Raw genomic sequence first — 24,446 nt, 5'->3', positions numbered from 1 at the left:
TCAGGTCCACATCAGTTATTTTAGGCGGGAAACCTTGGGTTGTTGTTGCTACAATGTTGACAGCCGGCTGCCTATAAAAGCAGGCTGGCTGAGCTGTTTGCTGTTCAGTTCTGTTCCAGCTTACAAAATAAAGAGCTGCTTTGGAGAAATCGCTGTGCCGTCTGCCATGTCTACCCACTATTCAACAAAAAGGATACCACCTGGAGTAAAGACTTCACCTTAAATCAGTGTCTTTTCAACTGCCTATCTGGTTTCAGGGCTACTACTAACGCCTCACAAACAGAACATCAACATGGTAGTTCTGTTTTGTACCTGACAAGGTCATCGCAACCATCAAGGAAAAAGCTATAAAGGCAAAAAGCAAAAACAAGGACAAGGATTGTAGGTGCACAGAGGCAGATAGGTAAACAAGGAAACAAATGGGTTTTACCTCTCGTATGTACTCTTCTTGCTCTTCCTTCAAGGTAAGCTCAATGAAGATCTGCTGCAGCTTCTCGTTGCAGTAGTTAATAATGAACTGTTCAAAACTGTTATCCTACAAAACAAAGATAGGAAAGAGTGACAATGGCGACACATGGAAGCCTGGCAGCATATTTTTCCAAAGATGAGCCCTATCCAAATCTCTGGCCTGCAAGCAGATTTTTGCAATGGGACTACCTTCTGGGATTTAATATGATACGCACCTATTCCATGCATGACAGGATTTATATATATGCCTGAAGACCATTTGCTAATCACGCTTCGTACTGGGTGCTTGGTTCAGGAATACTACAGGTAGACAACTTTTTACTCATCAGAAAGAAGTCAAAATTTCCCTTAAAAACAGCCTACCCAAAAGAAGTTACAGGGCTAGAAATACACACAGATTCACAGCGTGTGAGCCCATAATTATGTTAATGACTAAAGCCTTGTTCAGACAATCGTATCTCAGTTTAACAAGCAGTGACACGAGCCCCACGGCTCCTTTCTTCGCTGAATGAGCAAGCAAACCATGAGGTCTTCAGCTGACCATAGCTTCCTGTTTAATCTGAATCAGGAAAACTATGCGTATCTCTGGACCAAGCCAGGATATTAAACTATGGTTTGAAGTAGATTTGTAAGATCCTGCCTTGCTTGACAGCTGGAAAACAAAGTTTCCCAGAAGGTTGAAATGATAAATTGTTATTCATTAGAGGCTTCCTGGTTTAATTGCTGCTGGAAAGAGGGAGATGCATGCACAGGAAAAAGGCTGGTTCATAACCCAGATTATTAAAATGAGGCATGATCATCCAAACCAGCTATAAAACTTTTAATGCTTGCATGGGTCATTACTACATCTTCCAAGATAGGTGCTCAGACAAGAGAGGTCACTATCACAAGCAGAAAATGGATGCTGTGATAGATAGGCTTTGGGCCTGATCCAGCAGCCTCTTCTTATGTTCTATTTTATGGTTCTACTTTATTTATTGAATGGTTCTCTTTTATGTATTTTTTACTTTTGTAAACCGCTTTAATATTTTTTGAGGTGATATAGCAGTATTTAAATATTTTCAAACAAATAAATAAAAACAATAAAAACAAGAGCATCTGTTAGGTGTGTTTTCCAGGATAGAATGTATGCATATAGCTACCTACCTACATACACACCTACATATATATATATATATACACACACACACACACACACAGGAACTCAAACACTGAGATCCTGCTCTGTTCCAGTAACAAGAAGCCGAAAGCACCAGCCTGAAGATGACGAGTGAGACCTCGTCGAAACGTCGCCTAGACACCCCAACTTTTACACGGGAAGACACCCGAGGACACCAAAACCTGCATTCCTGTACCCGTGAAAATCTACGAAAGCATATATATATATATATATATATATATAAAATATAGTCTGGATCAAATGTTGTTCTTCCCTGAGCTTAATACTTGATGCCATCTGATGAAGTGGACACTAGTCAATTAAAACTTATGTCATAATAACATTGTTAGGCCAAACTATACAGTCGTACCTTCTAAGTCAAATGGAATCTGTTCCGGAAGTCCGTTCGACTTCCAAAATGTTCAAAAACCAAAGCACGGCTTCCAATTGGCTGCAGGAAGCTCCTGCAGCCAATCGGAAGCCATGGAAGCCCCGTCGGACGTTCGGCTTCCAAAAATAGTTCGCAAACCAGAACAGTCACTTCCGGGTTTTGATCGTTCGGGAACCAAAACGTTTGGGAACTAAGATGTTCAACTTCTGAGGTACGGGACATTATAATACAACCTCTCTCTCTCTCGAAGTGTTACAAAGTAACCCCTAAAATCCAGCTTTTTTAATATAAGGGTGATAGCCAGTATCTGAAAAACAAAGTTCTGAAGAGAAGGATTTTTTTGTTCTGTTCTGTTCTGTTTTTAAAAGGCAATAGAATGAGCTGGCTGGATAGCTGACAATTATCAGGAGTGCAACAGTCTGACAGGGCAGGGAGGGGGTGAGGTTGCAACTTTAGCGTCTTCCAAAAACAAACATCTGCTTCAGAGGATGGATTAACCCTTAGGATGACAGCAAGGGAACAGAAAGACACACATCATAAGAGCTGTGCATCACCACCTCACCTGAGATACCACCTGCAATAAAATAGAATCCTGCATGCTATATGCAAAGATGTAATTAACATCCTGTCCACCTTGGCCCTTAATTTAAGGTGCCACAATTCTCTTGTGTCACTTTTCAATTTGATTTTTCATATCATATTGATTTTTTTAAGGCAGTGGCTGCCTACACTCCTCCACGGTAGTCCAAGTTAAGAATTCTGAGGATGATTCATTTAAAGTCTTTCCCATTGACTTTAATAGAAACAGGATTGATGCCTAAAACTACACTGCCACCCTCTTATAATTTATTTTATCCATGAGCAGCATATTGTTCTCTCCTCATATATTAAAATTCACATTTGTCCTTGCTGAATTTCAGCATATTAATGTTAGATGTCAGCTCAGCAGAAGAATCTTGTATTTCGCTGTCTCGTATTTCCATCTACTCTACCTCCCTGCATTGCTAAACCAATTTTAAAAAGGCAATATGGGTTGTAGGGACTGTTCTTATGCCTCTACCCTTCTGGCTGAAAAGGGGGGGAAATCGAGCTATGAAAAACATTTTGGATGGAACAGTCACAGATAAGCCTGAGTATAAGAAGCTGCAGTATATGTATTATATTCCTGGCATAATAGCCTTGGGCAGACACAAATTAACCTGACATCTCTCCTTGATCTGAAATGCACGGTTTGTTTTGCTTTCCATCTAGGTATAACCTTAACACTAAAAAAAAAAAAAAGCCATTCAAAGGGCACAGGAACAAATCGCCAGAATTCAGAATTCTGAGATTAAGTGTACGTGCATTGCTAAATCAATATAGATAAACTTTTGGCATTGCTTGTCCAATCTGATTTCTCATTGTGCATGATCTACAAGAGGAGGGACCTGAGCAAAATTTGCATTTTAGCCCTCTACATTATGAGTTATTACTACTTCCTTAAAATTTTAAATTTAAACATTTATATGCCACCTTTTTATCAGAAACTCTTAGGAAGCTGAACGCAAAACCTAAAAACAGTGAGTCTTTTTCTGTGTGTATGATATGTGAGTGGAGACCAGGGTTTTGGTCTGTACACTTGACATCTATCCTTATGAAGTTTACATGAAGAAAAATCAGTTTCATTTCCTCACACCTTTCCATGTCTGCTGCTGATGGAACTTTAGGCTTTTAAAAAAAATACTGAACCATATTTTATCTGGTTGTTCTTTTAGAGTTCTTCTGCTTTGATATTTCAGGGTTAGTTTTAATGTTTTTCTGTTGTTTCCAAGTTACCTATTTTTTCACTTTTTTGCACTGATTGTACCTGCTTCTTGGTAGTCATTTTATTGTATGCTGGCTTGAGAAACTTTGTTGAAAAGGCTGGTTCAAAATAGAATGAATGAATAATTCACTACATCTTGCTACAAAGCATTAAGATTACAGTCAGAGAAAAAGTACCTCGAAAATTTCAAAGCCGTAGATGTCCAAAACGCCCATGACTTTCTTTCTTACTTTCATTTGTGCCTTAAGGAAACAAAAGTTATTTTCAGATGTTTATAAATTCAGCAAGGAGGCAGCATTGCTGCCTAATTAATTTTTTCTATGAAAATCATCATTATGACACAGAGGAAAAGCAGGGGTCAATTATATGAGTACATCTATTGTTTTCCTGCTAAAAACTTTGCATTATTATGCCACAAACTGATGAGCATCTAGTTTAACTTGTCAGGCTTATTTGTTCTAAGTATACAGGATTTCAAAGAACACTACCTTAATGCTCTCATTGATTCTGGTAACAAGCCAGGAAAACAGTCTACTGTAAAGATTCTTTGCCAGTGCATCCCGTGCATAGTATGCCTAATTAAAGAAAGAAGAAAAAAAGACACACAAATATTAGAAACATTTGGGGTTGGCCCAGGACTTTTTCTGGCTCTGACACAGCATAAGGAGGAGCAAATCCACACACACAAGTGTTGCCCGTCAAATTATGAATATAAACAAACAGGCGTGCTTTGCAGAAGTCATGATACGCAAGGGAACTTTCTAATAAATTGTTTTGACGTTGTCATTAAATCATTATTACATCTATCTCCCACTCTGCTTCTGTAAGAAAGGCGTAGGATTCTCAGGCTGTTTCCCATACAGGTAGCGACTAGTCCTTGATCTGCTTAGCTTTAGGAAGAGGGCTGCATCCTGTACCTGCAAGCTAAAGTCCATTTCCCATGCAGAACGTACCTTATCAGCAAAAATGAAACGTATTTTTCGCTCCATAAGACACACTTTTTTCCTCTTAAAAACTAAGGGGAAATGTCTGTGTGTCTTATAGAGCGAATGTGTGGTCCCTGGAGCTAAATTGCTGGAGTGCGTTTCCGTGCGCTGCTCTGGTTCGCCAGAAGCAGCTTAGTCATTCTGGCCACATGACCCGGAAGCTGTACGCCGGCTCCCTCAGCCAATAAAGCGAGATGAGCGCCACAACCCCAGAGTCGGTCACGACTGGACCTAATGGTCAGGGGTCCCTTTGCCTTTTTTAGAGGAAACAAAGTTTAGTGTGCAGTTAAAGAATGTAATCTGAGAACCAGAATGGGGGGACCAGAGGTCATGTTGAATCCAACTACAAATTGTTTCACACATCAAGCACCAACTACAGAATGAATGCTTGTTTATTTTTGTTTTTGTTTTTATTTTCTGTTGATCACTAAAAAACCAATAAAGCATAAAAAAGACATATGCAAAGTTTATCTTGACCATGTGGTCATGTGACTCCCATGTACTCCCCTCCAGTGTGAGATTGTGTGGTACAATCTCAACATGGCTGAGTAAAGGGGTGCCTTAAAAAATTGCAGAAACTCATGAAATTCAACTACAATAATCAATTCTGGAAAGCAAATGATAGCCCGTGATCCTAGTTAAAGATACAAGAGCCCACTTTGAGCTAGGAACTTGCACCCACAGTAGTTATCCATATTTCCACAATGAAATAATAGGAAAATACAGATCCTTCAAGAGGGGCCACAGAAGTTCCTCTTTTCAGGTCACATTTTATTCATTGTGACAAAGGAAAATTCCCCTATGTTTTCTACCAGAAAGAAAAAAAACATATTCACAGTAGTAATTCAATATTACCTGAGACACATTTAAGGTTGTAGAGACTTTCTCCTGCTTGGCTTCAACGGTACGAAAGCTGAAGGCTCTCTCCAGCACTGACTGATCAATGCCTGTCAACTCACATATTTCTTTGAGCTCTATGGAAGCAAATAATCTCAATTTAAAATCATTCCTACCTCCCTAGGCAGCAAGTACATTCAGAAGTCAAAGGGGGGGGGGGGTTAAACCAGTGATCAAAGTGCAGGTAGATTTGATTGGATCAGAACATATTATTTGCATTACCATTTTTATCCTTGATTTTACTTTCATCCAAACCATTCACTCGAGATTCAGGTTTGAATTCGATGTTCCCCAGTTTTAAGACGGCCGCGACAACTTCAAAAACTGACTGCGTTTCATGGTCCATAAACCCCACGATCTGCATGGCATTCTAGAATAGGGAAATCAAGTTTTATTCGTCGCATTGATTTATCCTGCCTGTCCTTTCTCCAAAGAGCACAAGCTGGAATACGGTGGCAGGGCTGTCTTAAGCATATGCAGTGCCAGGGTGCAAAAGATCTGCCTAGCGTCGTCCCCCCAAGGTTGCCCAGTCCCAGGCATGCAGGAGGGCAGAGCCATCCAGCCGCCTCAGTGTCTTGCTGGCTCGGTTGCCCCCGAACTTGCGGCGCAGAGAGAAACAGAAGAGCCCACCACGGCACTCCAACCAATGGGCGGGCTCTTTCCCAGACTCAACTCTTGAGCCCTGGACTCTCAGCTTATTGCCCCTGAGAGCCCGGTGCCCGGGTCATAGCTGTCAACCGTCCCTTATTTGGCGGGAAACTCCCTTATCCCAGCGCCGTGTCCCGCTGCTGTCCCTTATTGATGATGTCCCTTAAATTTCCTGGGTTTCAAAGGAAGCAGCTCCTCTCCCTCCCTCCCTGCCGGCCAGGGAGGAGGGAGGCTCCAACTGTGTTGCTTGGCTGCTCGGCTCGCCCCCCTCCGGCCTCCTCTCACCAGCCTCAGCCCCCGGGAACCCCTCCCCACCGGGACTGGTGGGAGCCTCAGGCCTTCCGCCACCATCTTCCTCGTGGCTGCCGAACTGAGCGTCTCTGCCTGGGGCCTCCCCTCTGCCCGTCACCGCCGCTCCCGCTAGGCCGTACTGCGGCTGCGCCGCTGAAGGATTCAGATGAGATGGGCAGCCTGGCGCGGCATATGAATTGCTGAGGAGCCTTGAGAGAAGAGCGAGGGCAGCCATAGAGAAAGCAGTTCAGAGAGAGGAGGAGGAGGCACGGGCAGATGTTCCAAGGGCTAACCATAGAGGGGGAAAGCGGAGAAGGACCGCAAACACTTCTCCCATAGATTTGTAGTGGTAGACTAGCATAGATGGTCTGATCTGTGGGTTTACTTCGGGCGCTATTTCCCCCCCCCCCCCCCCGCCACGCCTGATGGAACTGAGAGCTGCAGATGGAGCACGAGAGAAAAGATACAGAACTGCAGCAGCATCTTCGTAACTTGGACTTCGTTTTGCGCGAAAAGTGGTTGCTGCTTGTAGTTATTTAATTGCAGTGTTTCATCAGCAACCTCTGGAAACAAAGGGCTAAAAACCGGCGCTGCTCTCCAAAATTATCTGGTCCTTTTTAACTTCGTATTTCAGCTGGTTGACTAAAATACCTTATTTTGGCTGCTGATCCCTTATTTTCAAGGCTGCTGGTCCCTTATTTTCAAATCTGTAAGTTGACAGCTATGGCCCGGGTGCCCCACACCCCTAGCACCCATGGGTAAGACAGCCCTGCACAGTGGTCCTCTTCCCCTACCAACCTCCCCATTTCATTTTATCCTCACAACCAACTATTATTAGCTTATTTAAAATATGCTTAAACTGCCCTTCAGACTTACAGACACCAAAGCAGCATTAAACTGTGTCTTTCTGCCACTTCCAAATGCACTGAACTGGGAGGCCACAGAAACAAAGCACAACACTCATTTGAAAGTCACAATAAGCCATTGCTTATCCTCAGAGGAATGGCCTCATGTCATACCAGAGAAGGGGTAGGGAGCAGAATGAGTTCAGAAACTTTTAACTAACCATAGCTTGCTGTGTCATCTGAACTGAGCAAACTGTGGTTAATCTTAACTATGCCTAGTGTAAAAAAAAAAAAAATCAACTTTGAACCCTGGTTTATGAAACCGGCTTATTTAAGCTAATAAAAGTTAAGTAAACCATAGTTTCATGTCTCGATGATGTGGAATCCAAATGTAGCCTTTATTGTAACAAAAAAAAAGTAACACTCATATATTATTATTATTTACAAATTTATAAACCACTTCACAGCCTCAGGTCACAGAAGCTTGCTTATTGGTAGCGGAAGTAACTTTTAATATCCCAAATATTATTAAACTCTTTTAATGGATCACATTGTCAGATTTCATGTTTTTATGCTGCTGATCATCTTGGATGACTCAACAATTTGGCAAAATTATAAAATGAAGTCAAGTTTAAACTAATACGGAATTTGCACCAATTCTTACCCGAACCGTTCTGAAATTTGCAGCATCATCTACTCCATTCACTTTTGCAGAGTCCAGGCTAAGGTAGTTGTATCGACTGAAGTCCCTCTCCAGCTTAAGTTTTTCTACAAAATGAAAATGGGCCTTGTTAACAGCTAAATTCCCTGACCCACTATTGCTGTTAATAGCAGGGAGAATTTAAGCTGCTTAACATGTATGTGCACTGAAAGGCATACAAACCACGCAAATCAATTATGGAGACTTCGATTAACTTACGCAACTTCATGTGCAATTCTATTAGACATTTAAAACACCACCAGAGTTGTACTCACTGAGCAAATCTTCCGATCCTCCAGACAATATCTGATAAAAAATGTGGAAATTCCTTTCACCTCTTGGTTGTTTAACAACACGAGACTTTTCCAACAGATCTAAAAAAAACAAGATGCCACAGAAATTATTTTTCCACTCCTCTAGTCTGCCTCTCTTTGGCCACTATCACACCTGTATCAAAGAACTGTACGATCCCATTCCCGTTATTTATTTTTTATGTAAGAGAAGTGTGGCACACTGTGGGGTTGAGTTAGATCTGTCGTCTTATACATATAATCAATGAGCATTTTAGGTTGTTTTTATTCTGATTTTTCTGCTTTGTGTTAATGTTTGTCTCTGTAACTTGCTTCAAGTTCACTTTTCTGGGGGGGAAATGACTAACAAGTAAACAGAAACTTACCGTATTTGTCCATGTATAACACGCCCCCTATCTTTGAGGATTCAAAATTAAGAAAATTGGGGGAAGATTGCCCATAGTTGTTGAGCTTTTTTTAGGGGGAATTGCTGAAAATCGATCACCCGACTGACCTACGCTGCCACTCACACACATCGCAAAAACCACCTATCGTCTGTCCCCTCGCCGGCAGAAGCCGCCAATCGCCCGCCCAATTGCCGCAGTGACAGCCAATCAACACCAGCCCTTGCCACAGCCACCAATAACATGCCCAATAGCCACCGACAATCTCTTGCTCGCGGCAGGAACCAGTTCTACGACACCCTCCCCATGCACTTATCTGTGTATAATAATATAATAATAATAATTTATTATTTATACCCTGCCCTTCTGGCTGAGTTTCCCCAGCCACTCTGGCTGGCTCCCAATTGAGTGTTAAAAACAATACAGAATTAAATAGTATAAGACTACTCCCATTTTTCATTACAGTGGTACCTCGGATTACACACGCTTCAGGTTACAGACTCCGCTAACCCAGAAATATTACCTTGGGTTAAGAGCTTTGCTTCAGGATGAGAACAGAAATCGTGCTCTGGCGGTGCGGCAGCAGCAGGAGGCCCCATTAGCTAAAGTGGTGCTTCAGGTCAAGAACAGTTTCAGGTTAAGAACAGACCTCCGGAACGAATTAAGTACTTAACCCGAGGAACCACTGTATTTTTTAATAACAAACCCTCGTCTTATACACAGAAAAGTACGGTATGTTGGGACACTCTGAAACCATCGCTGCAGAGCATGCTCTACCTGCTGCCATCTCTTAAATATGAAATACAATAAAGTGTGGCCAGATAATCTAGCAATACATACACATTTTCCATCCATATTCAAACAAACGGGTGAAAAGTCTCTCCAAGGCATACCTCTGGCCTTCTTCCATTACACAAATTAATCTGCTAAAGTATAGTTTGAATACAGCCTGCGTCAAACCAAGGACTTAAGCTAGATTACTTTGGAAACTCTTCAAGCTTATGTCTGGGTAGAATGAATAGGGGCAATAAAAGCCCCACTCTTGCAGTGACACCCAGTCATACGCAAACATATCTATCGTTTACTCCTTCACCTTGTCTCTCAAATGCAGATTTGCTATAAGCCTTTACCCTCAAAGGGTGTATTTGCATGCCAAATGCAACTTATCCCCATCGGGCTACTGCTGTGTTTTACGCTACATTAACATTCAGAACAAGAAGCCATACAATAAGGCCTATTAATATTTCAGCACATTACCAGCAGCGTTTTGTCTTCATGTCACCTGCTGCTATTAGAAAAGTAAATATACAAGGGCCTTTCCACAAAGGATGCTCAGAATGAAAGCACTGTTGTTCTGCGTCGCAGAACTGGGTAGAACATTTAGAAGGCAGTTTATGCTTCAAGAAAGAAATCTGTATAAATGAACGTATCTCTGGAGCTCGGAGCAAGGGTATCGTTCTCCCCCTTTAAACCCAAGAATGTGCTAATGAAGTCAAGCACTAATATTTGGAGAATGCAATTTGTTATTGAAGAGTATGTTGTTGTCGTTTAGTCGTGTCTGACTCTTCGTGACCCCATGGACCAGAGCACTCTTATCTTCCACTGCCTCCCGCAGCTTGGTCAAACTCATGCTGGTAGCTTCAAGAACACTGTCCAACCATCTCGTCCTCTGTTGTCCCCTTCTCCTTGTGCCCTCCATCTTTCCCAACATCAGGATCTTTTCCAGGGAGTCTTCTCTTCTCATGAGGTGGCCAAAGTATTGGAGTCTCAGCTTCAGGATCTGTCCTTTCAGTGAGCACCCAGGTCTGATTTCCTTAAGAATGGATAGGTTTGCTCTTCTTGCAGTCCATGGGACTCTCAAGAGTCTCCTCCAGCACCATAATTCAAAAGCATCAATTCTTTGGCAATCAGCCTTCTTTATGGTCCAGCTCTCACTTCCATACATCACTACTGGGAAAACCATAGCCGCCACTGGGGAAAAAACCACTCCTGGGAAAACCATTGAAGAGTATAGTGTGCAACATTTACGTGATCTTTGGTTTGATATGGAAAACTCTGATCCTAATCCTTTGCTGCCTTGCAGGATATCATTGGGAGAAGAAAAGGCTAAGGAGTAAACCCAGAGTGGAGGTCCTAAGACGGTTGGATGGTGCCCTGTACGCCTCCTTGTGGAAACTCCTGCAGCCAAGCTGGTGCCAAACGTATTGCTCTGCTTTCCTCTGGACCACATCAGTGAGGCTGGGAGGAGGGTCTTGTTGTCTGGGCAGCCCAGGACCTCCATACACACTTGTGCCCTGAAGAGGTCATGCGGGAGGCAGCCATTGTAAGTTACCAGTCTCTGCAACTACAGAAGGTGTGGTGATTCTCCACTGGTTTGACCTCAACACTGGAGGTTCACTATCATTGTCTCTCGAGACAGACAGATGCCAACAATAGGTTTGATATGACCATGATAGTTGAAGCAACAACAATGAACTATGTGTTCTTTGGAATCAATATAACCATAATTAACAACAATGCATGATTTACACACCCAGTAAAGTCAAGTGATTATTTTTCAAAGGGCTGCCATATTCCCCAAAGTGAAAATCTGGACAGAGCTGTTGAGCTTTTCTTTCTTTCTTTCTTTCTTTCTTTCTTTCTTTCTTTCTTTCTTTTTGGGCCTTTTCTTTGATTTTTTAAGATTAAAAAAATAACCCAACTTGCCATATGCCTGGGTTTCACCAGACATTCTGCTGCTTTGGCAAAAATCTGCCCGGATTCATGGCGATTCCCGGATGTTGCCAGGAAAACCCAAACATTTAGCAGCCCTTTCTTTCAGCAAGCCAAGTTTTAAGAACTTGACAAACCAGGTAATCATGAACTAAAGCAACAAACCACACATGTCCATTCTCTACACAGGGGTACCTGTTTGCTTGCTGAGTCCAGAGACTGAGGATATCCATTGCGCAATAGCTGTGCCTGCTATCCAAAAGGAGTGCACAAGGTCCATGTCCAGTGTTGGGTCAACGTCTTAGTTAAGCCTCTTCATGTATCATAGCACTCTGTTGTGGTTTAATAGCTTATAGCCTGAAGACCCAAAGTTGGGATGTTGCACTGACTTCAATCATAAAACTTTTAAAGCCTCCAGTCATGATAATATGCCAAGTTCTGTGTCTGGGGAGGAGAGCCAGGATAGTACCTGAGCTGAGAAGTCAGTGCTCTCTCTCTCTCAACAGTGTACCACATACACTGTTCATTTTGGCTCGGATCATCTACCAAAGTAGGCTCCTTTTACATATAGCCACATACTTTTTTTTACATATAATCACATACTTTATCATGTGACAAAGTTCCTCTTTACTCACATACATGCAACAAATTTCTCATAATTGTCACTTGATGTGGCTGCAGTGTAACAGAGAAAACCAGCAAAACATGGATCGGGTCACTTGAAGGTGTCTTGCCCATGAAATGATCACATCACTAGAAGCCAGGGAGGGAATGGAGAGAATTCATGGGGTTGTCTTCATCCAAGTAGTTATGGTACTCACACATATACTGTAGACAAACACCATTGCACTAACCGGAACCTACAGAGTATTATGTATGCTCAAAGCGTACAAAGGACAAAGAACCCAAGAACTGGGTTTTATTTCAGTTTACTCTTGTGCTTTAAGATTTAGATGTCTGCTGGTCCCCTTTGCACTCCAATTCTGCACAGATTTATGTACGGTTAACCTCAATAGGTATTAGAACAACTCGGAACACATATCCACATGCCCTGACATGCCTGAAAGATTATACTGCAAAACACTGGGCAGGAATGATAAGAACTGTTGGTGCTCTTTATAATACTGCAATTTCACCAAAAGTATCCGGAAATGGACACAGCTGATGGAGGGGCAATGTGCTAAATGCAGCAGTGGTTGGATTCCATAAGCCTATGTTTCTGTTTTCATTTTTCCACTTTGATCTAGGTGCTAATAATAATACTACTTATACCCCACCCATCTGGCTGGTATGCAACAAAGTTTTACTCAGAGTAAATCCAGGAAAATGAATGTACCTAACTTAGTTTGTTCATTGGAATGGGTTTACTCAAAGTAAAGCTTAGTTGACGACAATCCACAGCCTTTATATGTAAAGGTAAAGGGACCCCTGACCGTTAAGTCCAGTTGCAGATGACTCTGGGGTTGCGGCACCCATCTCGTTTTACTGGCCGAGGGAGCTGGCGTTTGTCCGCAGACAGCTTCCGGGTCATGTGGCCAGCATGACTAAGCCGCTTCTGGCGAACCAGAGCAGTGCACGGAAACACTGTTTACCTTCCCGCCGGAGCAGTACCTATTTATCTACTTGCACTTTGACGTGCTTTTGAACTGCTAGGTTGGCAGGAGCAGGGACTGAACAACGGGAGCTCACGCAGATTCGAACCACCAACATTCTGATCGGCAAGCCCAAGGCTCTCTGGTTTAACCCACAGCGCCACCAGCGTCCCCACAGCCTTTATACCGCACAGTAAAGTGCCAACTTCATATCTGTCATTTTGGATCACATTCCATTTAGGAGAGGCTAAATGCCATGGCTCTTTCTGCTTTACCCCATGCTAGAAAATACTGCTAAAAACAAAAGTGCAAGGGTAAAAAGTTATAATCAGAAATATACTCCTTCACATATGCAATCCATGCTAGAGACCACAGCAAGAGAAGACATCTGCATACAGAGGTGACTGTTGCGAAGTAGACATCTGTAAAAAGATGCAACAGACATAGGCAAGCTGTTCTGCATCTAGGAATTTATTAGCTTTTCAGCCGCTCAATATACTGTTCGTCTTAAGTATTTTCTCTCCCGTTTCAGAATGACTACACGCTAAAGGAATTCCGCGGTATCTCCTTGCTTTTGTCGAACACTTACGGACCTCATGCGCAAATGGTTCTAAAACCAGAGTAAGTGTACTTGTTCGAAGGGAGAGTTCAGCTGGTGAAAACACTGCACACAAGGCCTGGCTGCAATTACTTACATGCCCCTAGAGAGATTTATATAAACAGTTTCCTGAAAATGTTCAGCTGATTCTGTTAGAAGTACCAGTCTCTCTCGGATTGTCTTTGGGAGGGAAGCTAAAGCAATTAACAATTTCCATAAAGGAACATTCACAGCACTTGTCCTTACAGGATTATTTTTTTCCAGAGAGTAGTTATAAGCAGGAAGCCAGATATTTACTGTAACAGGCAACTACCATTCCGAGTCTTATTTGAAACAGAGCTTAGGTTATGCCAGTTTTGTAGATCCCAAGCATGCAGCGCAGCCTATAGATCCTTTAAAAAAGTTGGTAAGGAATCTTCAAAAAACTCATTACAGTGGTACCTCAGGTTAAGAACTTAATTCGTTCTGGAGGTCAGTTATTAACCTGAAACTGTTCTTAACCTGAAGTACCACTTTAGCTAATGGGGCCTCCAACTGCTGTCGCCGCACCGCCACCACGCAATTTCTGTTCTCATTCTGAAGCAAAGTTCTTAACCTGAGGTACTATTTCTGGGTTAGCAGCGTCTGTAACCTGAAGCGTCTGTAACCCAAGGTACCACTGTACAGTGCTACCTCAGGTTACATACGCTTCAGGTTACATACGCTTCAGGTTACAGACTCCACTAACCCAGAAATAGTGCTTCAGGTTAAGAACTTTGCTTCAGGATGAGAACAGAAATCGTGCTCTGGCGGCGCGGCGGCAGCAGGAGGCCCCATTAGCTAAAGTGGTGCTTCAGGTTAAGAACAGTTTCAGGTTAAGTACGGACCTCCGGAACGAATTAAGTACTTAACCTGAGGTACCACTGTATACTGATGGTTATCAACTCGGCATTAAGAAACAAAGATTAAATATTTCAGACACGTTTTCACCCGAAATGCAAATGCAAAAGGGGCACAGCAATATAGGAAATAAAGTGTGTTTGCACACTGGCAGGCTAGCACACCAAGCTCCCCATTTGCCATTCACCAATTACTTGCCGGACTTACCACAAAATACATCCTGCAGGGCTCAGGTAAATGCAAGCAGGTAGGTGGTCAGAAGAATGTGCATGCTGGCAAATTTTGTATATTTATCTGCAAGGCTGCTAAGTGCTGGACATGGGATGTGGGGGGAGGGAGGATCACAAGAGGTGAAGTTACAAGGAACCTGGCAGAGGGCCTTCTCGGTAGTGGCACCTACCCTGTGGAATGCCCTCCCATCAGATGTCAAGGAGATAAATAACTATAAAACTTTTTAGAAGAAATCTGAAGGCAGCCCTGTATAGGGAAGTTTTAAACATTTGGTATTTTATTACACTTTTATATTTGTTGGAAGCTGCCCAGAGTGGTCGGGGCAACCGAATCAGATAGGGCAGGGTACAACTAATAAAATTATTACTATTAAATTATTGGTGCTAGTGGGAGAATACATCTCCTCAGAAGAAGGCACGGCTAACTGTTTTTGTTTTTGTTGTTGTTTAGTCGTTTAATCGTGCCCGACTCTTCGTGACCCCATGGACCAGAGCACGCCAAGGCACTCCTGTCTTTCACTGCCTCCCGCAGTTTGGTCAGACTCATGTTGGTAGCTTTAAGAACACTGTCCAACCATCTTGTCCTCTGTCGTCCCCTTCTCCTTGTGCCCTCCATCTTTCCCAACATCAGCGTCTTTTCCAGGGAGTCTTCTCTTCTCATGAGGTGGCCAAAGTATTGGAGCCTCAGCTTCAGGATCTGTTCTTCCAGTGAGCACTCAGGGCTGATTTCCTTCAGAATGGAGAGGTTTGCTCTTCTTGCAGTCTCAAGAGTCTCCTCCAGCACCATAATTCAAAAGCATCAATTCTTCGGCGATCAGCCTTCTTTATGATCCAGCTCTCACTTACATATATCTCTACTGGGAAAACCATAGCTTTAACGATAAGGACCTTTGTCGGCAAGGTGATGTCTCGGCTTTTTAAGATGCTGTCTAGGTTTGTCATTGCTTTTCTCCCAAAAAGCAGGCGTCTTTTAATTTCGTGGCTGTTGTCACCATCTGCGGTGATCATGGAGCCCAAGAACGTAAAATCTCTCACTGCCTCCATTTCTTCCCCTTCTATTTGCCAGGAGGTGATGGGCCCAGTGGTCATGATCTTAGTTTTTTTGATGTTGAGCTTCAGACCATAGTTTGTGCTCTCCTCTTTCACCCTCATTAAGCTCAAGTCAAATATCAAATTGCTTGATGGTAAATATACGTCTAACAGAAAACATTTGTTTGAAACCCTGCAGGCAGTATAAGGTGCTGAAGGTTATTTAAGTTTCCTGTTGTCTCTTGGGCCTGCAGCCTGCCTATGATGTAAGACTTACTGATTTACTTCCATGCAGCACTATATCTTACTATTTGTGCATTCTGCCACACATCCACCACCATCTGCTACACCCCAAATTTCCCCCTACCCTACAGCAGTGGCGTAGCGTGGGGGGTGCAGGGGGGCCCGGCCGCACCGGGAGCAACATCTGGGGGTTAGGGTTAGGGGGCGCAAATCCACGGGTTAGGGGGTGCAAATTACTTGCCTTGCCCCTGGTGCTGACAACCCACGCTACGCCACTGCCCTACAGAAGTATGGTACAGAGGATGAAGCTGCCATCGTAGGGTGAAAATACACCCCAGGATTTTTCTCTGTATAGGCTCACAGTAGAGATATGCCCGGCCACATGATAAAAAAAGGAGTGCTCAACACTATGGCCATGTTTGCATGTCAGAATAAGCCATAGTTGATTGCACACACTACCTGATGGCTCCTGGCTTGGCACGGACAAGAGAAACAAACTAGGAAGCTTATGTAGCTTCTGAACCTTTTAAAAAGCCAAGACAGTAAGAGAATTCAGGGACACACTATATAATGAACTTAACAACATCTTTAAATGTTCATTTCAAAAAAATCCAATAGGAGCATTCCTATTAGGCATTATGCCTACTGAAATCCCCCCCCCCCAAAAAAAATTAGAAGAATCTTCGTGTATGTGACAACGGCGGCTAGAATTTTAATAGCAAAAAATTGGAAAGGAGAAGTGCTACCCGCCAAATTAGACTGGCCGGTGAAGATGATAGAATATATAGAATTAGCCAAAATGACTGTAAGTTTAAGAGATGACTCAAAACAGAGATTAAATAAAGAATGGAATGTCTTTAGAGAGTATATAAAACGGTACTGTAAAAATCTAAATGCTTTGACGGGTCTGAACTGAATCTTGCAAGACAAGAGAGGAACATTAATTAATAAAGTATTTTTAAATATTTAGAAACATAAATGTGTGAAGTGGAAAATGAAGTTTAGATAACACAAGGGGATGAATGGAAATCAAGAGAATATGTGATGTTTTTGGTGTTGTTATTATTTTGTTTTGTTTTGTTTTCTTGTGTTTTGGTTTGGTTTGATTTTGCTTTTGCAAAATGTATTGTATGTATTGTTCAAATAAAGTTAGATAGATAGATGATAGACAGATAGATATAGATAGATAGATAGATGATAGATGATATGGGGGAAAAGAAAAAAGCCAAGACAACAAGCCATTCTTTAAGGCTGGCTAGTCTACATACAGAAACACCACCTCTTTTAAATGTGCACAATTGGTAAGCCACGCCACAAAAAAAACACCTTCGGGATGCTTTTCTCGTCTATTATACAACAGTTAACTTCTCCTTCTTTCATTTGCATTACAAATTGAATTCACATTTGGGAAAGGAATGACTATATAACACAAGCAAGAAATAAATGTCAGTAGTATAATATATTCTAAATGGTCCAGGAACAGTTATTTTTAGTCACTTCCTCTTCTTCCATTGCACAGTAGGGACCATCCTGGCTAACCAGTCTTTCCCTCCCTTTTCTTTCCTTTTTTTGTGTGGCAAGCAACAGAGTTGAAAGCTAAATATAAACTTGCAGCCTGACAAGCCACACACTTCCTTCCAAGACATGTGTGTCATCCCAAAGTGCTACTGAGGAGAAAGGGGTGGGGTGGGGGGTCTTGGACAGAGGAAATCTGCCCAGACAAGGATTACCGCCTCTTCACCAGAGCAGTAGCAAATTCAGAACTGGATGGGAGCAGGAAAAAACAGAGCAGTTTAGTTAACCCTTTAGAATGGTGCATACAAAGCTACTGAAACAAGCAGTTAGTTGTTTAAAAGGTAACGGTAAAGGGACCCCTGACCATTAGGTCCAGTCGTGGCCGACTCTGGGGTTGCAGTGTTCATCTCGCTTTACTGGCCGAGGGAACCGGCGTACAGCTTCCGGGTCATGTGGCCAGCATGACTAAGCCACTTCTGGCGAACCAGAGCAGCACACGGAAACGCCGTTTACCTTCCCGCCGGAGCAGTACCTATTTATCTACTTGCACTTTGACGTGCTTTCAAACTGCCAGGTTGGCAGGAGCTGGGACTGAGCAACGGGAGCTCACCCCGTCACGGGGATTTGAACTGCCAACCATCAGATCGGCAAGTCCTAGGCTCTGTGGTTTAACCCACAGCGCCACCCGCGTCCCTGTTAGTTGTTTAAATGTACTTAAATCTGTTGAACCTAACTAAACTACAAAGGGACCCCGAGGATCTTCTAGCCCAGGGGTCGGGAAACTAAGGCCCGTGGGCCGGATCAGGCCCAATTGCCTTCAGGATCCAGCCTGCAGACTGTCTCTGGATCAGCGTGGGGATTCTGTTTGTTCGGGCTGCGCCATTTTTTTCCTGCACCATTCCATTTCCCCCCTCTCCCTCCCTCACACACACTGCGGCGGCGCCTCCTCCCTCCCTCCCTCCTCCTGGCTTCCCCCCGCCCTGCCTAGAGGAGGAAGGGGGCTGGGCGGAGCGCCATTTTAAGCAGCCCCTCTCCGGAGCCAGCCCTTTCGCGCCACTCATCTTCCCAACCGCACCCGCCGCCCTGGTGCTCCTGTGGGCCAGAGAGCGGAGCGGACGAGCTCGCTCTGTCTACCCACGAGAAGAAGCAGCAGCGGTGGTGGTGGTGGTGTTGGTAGTGGCAGCCCCAGGGAAGGTAAGCGCTGGGGCTGGGGCTGGTCCTGGGGGCTGAGGAGGAGAACTACTTGCCCCCCTCTCCTCTTCTTCCAGCTCCACTCCCCGGTGCCGCTTCTCTGGCCCGCCACAAGGTCTGAGGGACAGTGGACCGGCCCGCGGCTAAAAAAAATTCGCCGACCCCTGTTCTGGTCCAATCCCCTGGAATGCAGGAATATACACCTGTCCCATATGGGGATTGAACTTACAGCCTTGGTATTATCAGCACCACGCTCTAACCAACCGAGCTATCCGGGCTTGGGTTGGAAGACAGGTTAACAAAAAGAACAAGCAACTACATGAAGGTTGTAATCTAAAAGCATGGTGCAGAAAGCATTTTGTGCATGCACCAGAAACACACACACACACACACACACACACACACACACACACAGAGTTAAGGCACTACAGAAAAAGGTGTGAAAACCTCTTCACAAGTCTTTTACTCTTCGACAAATATTATTTGGACTGTTCTAGCAGGCAAGAAGAAGTTAAGCCTGAGACAGACTTCTCCCATCCCAGAATAAAAGGTAAAGGTAAAGGTACCCCTGCCCGTACGGGCCAGTCTTGACAGACTCTAGGGTTGCGCGCCCATCTCACTCAAAGAGGCCAAGGGCCAGCGCTGTCCGAAGACACTTCCGGGTCACGTGGCCAGCGTGACATCGCTGCTCTGGCGAGCCAGAGCCACACACGGAAACGCCGTTTACCTTCCCGCTAGTAAGCGGTCCCTATTTATCTACTTGCACCCAGGGGTGCTTTCGAACTGCTAGGTTGGCAGGCGCTGGGACCGAACAGCGGGAGCGCACCCCGCCGCGGGGATTCGAACCGCCGACCTTTCGATCGGCAAGCCCTAGGCACTGAGGCTTTAACCCACAGCGCCACCCGCGTCCCAGAATAGCAAGCCGAAAAAAGAACATCTGGGGGGCACCTGGTCCGGAATGCCAACAAAATTATCCGGCTTATTTCACTGAGGAGCACATTCTGCATTAAGAGACGGTCTGCCTACAACCCAGATGCCACGCAGGCAAGGCGGCCAAGAGGTAAAAAGCAGCAAAACTGTGCAGCACCCATGAGGAATGGCATTATAATTCATTTCCTTTAAAAAGTTCAGTTTGGGATATTTCTCAAGATGCAGCAAGGACAAGCGGATGGATGTGATAGCAATTTAACAGTGAAACACTCAGTTACATTGAAGTTTCACTGGATAGGCTCAGTCGGTGGAGCATGAGTCTCTTAATCTCAGGGTTGTGGGTTCGAGTCCCACGCCAGGCAAAAGATTAATAATAATAATAATAATAATAATAATAATAATAATAATTTATTATTTATACCCTGCCCATCTGGCTGGGCTTCCCCAGCCACTCTGGGCGGCTTCCAAAAAAATATTAAAATACTATAATACATCAAACATTAAAAGCTTTCCTAAACAGGGCTGCCTTCAGATGTCTTCTAAAAGTCTGGTAGTTGTTGTTCTCTTTGACATCTGGTCGGAGGGCGTTCCACAGGGAGGGCGCCACTACCAAGAAGGCCTCTGCCTGGTTCCCTGTAACTTGGCTTCTCACAGTGAAGGAACTGCCAGAAGCCCTCAGTGCTGGACCTCAGTGTCCGTGTAGAACGATGGGGGTGGAGACGCTCCTTCCGTTTAGGGCTTTAAAGGTCAGCACCAACACTTTGAATTGTGCTCAGAAACGTACTGGGAGCCAATGTAGGTCTTTCAAGACTGGTGATATGTGGTCTCTGTGGCCGCTCCCAGTCACCAGTCTAGCTGCCGCATTCTGGATTAGTTGTAGTTTCCGGGTCACCTTCAAAGGTAGCCCCACGTAGAGCGGATTGCAGTAGTCCAAGCAGGAGATAACCAGAGCATGCACCACTCTGGCGAGGTAGTCCGCAGGCAGGTAGGGTCTCAGCCTGCGTACCAGGTGGAGCTGGTAAACAGCTGCCCTGGACACAGATTTGACCTGTGCCTCCATGGATAGCTGTGAGTCCAAAATGACTCCCAGGCTGCGCACCTGGTCCTTCAGGGGCACAGTTACCCCATTCAGGACCAGGTAATCCTCTATAAATGCCCGCCTCCTGTCCCCTAAAAACATGCATTGCAGGGGGTTGGACTATATTGTATGATCAACTCCTAATGTTCAAGTGATAGACAACACATTTCCTTATTAACTAGCTAAGTATTTTCACTGGCACCCTGTCCCTCCTTTAAACGCTCCTCTGTTTCCACCTCTTTGAACTTGCAGCTCTAAACTTGCAGCTTTCGCTCTTGCTGGTCTATCTCCTGCTTTCGTCACCCTCCTTCTGCCTCTGCCAGCCTCATGGGTGGCACAGAACCCCACAAATCACTGGCCCTTTCCCTGGGATCTTTCTCCTCTCTTTCCCCCTCTTCTGCCTGCAAATCCTCCTTCTCCTCGGGCTCCTGACACAACGCAGGTCGCTTAGTGGGTTAAGAGTGCTTCCACCATCTATTCCTTTTGGAACAGCCAAAGGATAGGAAATTGTTATGTACTGAAGTTCTCACCCTGGGCCAGCAGGGGGATACTGTAGATAGTTTTCACTTAGGTCCACATATGCAAATAAGGGATTGAAAGTGACGTTCAGTGATTGGCTAGTTACAGAAAATGGTTACTGTTGCGTTCTAGTGGAGCTCTATATAAGCAGGCTGGCTGAACCCTTCAGTTCAGTTCTGCTCTGGCCTGTGAATAAACAAGAGCTGTTTGAAGAATCACTGTGTCGTCTAATATGTTCACCCACAACTTAACAGAAATGATTTGAAGCCTTCAGCAAAAAAGCAGAGCAGAAGTAAGGGGACACAGTCATGCTTCACAGGCCCAGAAAACTGCATCGGAAACTCATATACGATGTGCTAACAACTTAAAACAAGAGGCCTGCATTTTTAAAAAGTGGCTAGGGGAAGTATGGTAATCCAACAACAAAATAGGAGCCAAAAATTAATGCCATAATATCTAACCATGAAAACAAAATAAAAAAATTCCTTCCAGTAGCACCTTAGAGACCAACTAAGTTTGTTACTGGTGTGAGCTTTTGTGTGCATGCACACTTCTTCAGATACACAACATTAAAAAACCATTAAAAAGCAGAATTCCTTCACAAAACAATATGAAACATTTCCAAGTGTACTGCTTTTGTATCTCGCATATTCACATAATTAAAAGGCCAGCATCAAGGGACCTGGTGGATAAAAACGGAGATTTCAGTTACTTGACACATTTTCTCCATTATAAAAGAAGCGAGGGTGGGGGAGTTTCTTTTCTAGCCAAATAAAAACCAACAGTCCTTGTTTGTATTATCGTGTTTCTGGAGGAGGAACAGATTTGGTACTTAATTATAGCCTTGCCCTGCCATTTGGGTTGCAAATATACCCATATTGATGAAAAGCTTTCCAAATAGCCATTACTGTACGTCGTTCCATAGTTATTTCCTAGTCTATCATTATGGCGCTGAAAGGTACAGCACAAACTCAGGGATCCTGCTCAGATGGTCAGTGGCAGAGTTCTGTACCTCCCTTAGCCCTCTTCTGAAAAGAATCTGAAAAGGACAAAGCATAACTTTGCAGTGCCACAATGACTCGCTTATCTGAGGTGGGTGGGACTCCAGGATAACTTGTCTGAGGCTGCCCCAAGGCTTCTCATTGCACTAAACCAGGCATAGGCAAATTCAGCCCTCCAGATGTTTTGGGACTACAATTCCCATGATCCCTAGCTAATAGGACCAGTGGTCAGGGATGAAGGGAATTGTAGTCCCAAAACATTTGGTGGGCCAAGTTTGCCTATGCCTGCCAAGTTTGCCTATGCTTGTAATTCGAAAACATTAACTGTGTGTATTACATTTTTTTATCATGGTTCTTCCATCATGAACTTAAAGTGGTATAGATGGGAGTTCCCATGTCGTCTCCAAGCCCTGAAAGACCCAGACCTGATAAACCACAGCATGTTTGCTGAATTGCTCTTTGATTGTGCCTTCAAGGATTTAAAATATTTCAAAGCACTCTTTCTCTCTCTATATAAATGTTGTTGTTGTTGTTGTTGTTGTTGTTTAGTCGTTTAATCGTGTCCGACTCTTCGTGACCCCATGGACCAGAGCACACCAGGCACTTCTGTCCTCCACTGCCTCCCGCAGTTTGGTCAAACTCATGCTGGTAGCTTCAATAACACTATCCAACCATCTCGTCCTCTGTCGTCCCCTTCTCCTTGTGCCCTCCATCTTTCCCAACATCAGGGTCTTTTCCAGGCAGTCTTCTCTTCTCATGAGGTGGCCAAAGTACTGGAGTCTCAGCTTCATGATCTGTCCTTCCAGTGAGCACTCAGGGCTGATTTCCTTAAGAATGGAGAGCATTGATCTTCTTGCAGTCCATGGGACTCTCAAGAGTCTCCTCCAGCACCATAATTCAAAAGCATCAATTCTTCGGCAATCAGCCTTCTTTATGGTCCAGCTTTCACTTCCTTACATCACTACTGGGAAAACCATAGCTTTTACTATACGGACCTTTTTTGGCAAGGTGATGTCTCTACTTTTTAAGATGCATATATAAATATACGGTTGTGCAATTGTCAGATTTGTTAATTGTCAGCATTCACTACAGCAGTTGAAACCCATTAGCACAATGCCATCCCCTGGTGCAAGATGTGAAAATTGCTCATTCTGCAAGCGCCCTAAATCCTTGCAATCTCATCCCAACAATAAGCCATGGTTTCAATGGGCTGGAAATTACTAAATGCAAGACTTGTTCAGTTTGTTAAACCATGTTTTTGCATTACGTCTGGACAAGGATGTTGTTTTCGACTCCTGGATTGCCAACCAATGTCAAGCCTTGGTTCACAAACCTGGTTTGAAGTTACAAACCACAGAGCTTAACGAATGGTACAGATTCAAAGGAAAATTGTGGCTTAATGTACCCCAGAAGTATTACACTAAAGAGAGAAGGGGAAGGAAGAAAAGCAGGCATGGATACAACAGTAATTCTCAGCCAGATATCCCAAAACAGTTAATCCTAAAATAAAAACACAATTAAAAATTAAAATCTGCTGCCTCGGCTGGGAGCAACTTTTAAATCAATTCATCTAAATGATTAGTTGACTAAATGTTGCATACCACCCCACCCCCATTCACCCGCTCAAAGATGCTATTTTAGACTGGAGTAGATTAACAAGGGAATTGCAGTCCTTTGATTTCAAGTTTCATGCACTGAAAAGGAACCTCCAACGAGACTGACATTTTTAGATCAAAGGGTACAGTTTTAACTATTTGCCTGGAGGCTAGTGTGACAGGAGACGGGATGACAGCATTTTCTTTAAGCAAGAGCTTTTACCAGCGATAAATGTATAGGGAGAGGAAGATTTGCTACTGAGTGAACCCTGGTGAAGTCCAACTTTTACTGGTGACTTCATGCTTTACTGAAACAACTCAGGAACAATAAGAGTTTGATTAAAAGCTGGCTCCTTCTCGGTTCCACAGAATGGAAGCTATGTGACCGGCTTTTGAAGAGCAGGCGTGCAATAGGTTAAGGAGGACTGTAATTTGATGAACAAACAAATAG

The 24,446-nt window shown here is 43.8% G+C and overlaps 1 protein-coding gene across 6 annotated transcripts in view; it reads right to left on the bottom strand.

Moving 5' to 3' along the window:
• MYO1B (myosin IB) overlaps positions 1–24,446 on the bottom strand; it is a 140,860-nt gene that overhangs the window by 38,930 nt on the left and 77,484 nt on the right. For all 6 annotated transcript variants that reach the window (XM_083406587.1, XM_083406583.1, XM_083406586.1 and 3 more), the window contains exons 8-14: positions 8,465–8,563; positions 8,154–8,257; positions 5,928–6,075; positions 5,664–5,782; positions 4,311–4,397; positions 3,999–4,064; positions 431–535 (exon numbers count right to left, since the gene is read on the bottom strand). In XM_083406587.1, the coding sequence (XP_083262713.1) occupies positions 431–535; positions 3,999–4,064; positions 4,311–4,397; positions 5,664–5,782; positions 5,928–6,075; positions 8,154–8,257; positions 8,465–8,563 (728 nt within the window). The remainder of the gene's footprint in view (positions 1–430; positions 536–3,998; positions 4,065–4,310; positions 4,398–5,663; positions 5,783–5,927; positions 6,076–8,153; positions 8,258–8,464; positions 8,564–24,446) is intronic.

This window comes from Podarcis tiliguerta (genome assembly GCF_965153285.1).
Source record: "Podarcis tiliguerta genome assembly, chromosome: 1".
Classification (NCBI taxonomy): Eukaryota; Metazoa; Chordata; class Lepidosauria; order Squamata; family Lacertidae; genus Podarcis; species Podarcis tiliguerta.
The sequence above is the reverse complement of the archived record's forward strand: the minus strand, read 5'-3'. Positions and strand labels throughout refer to the sequence as shown.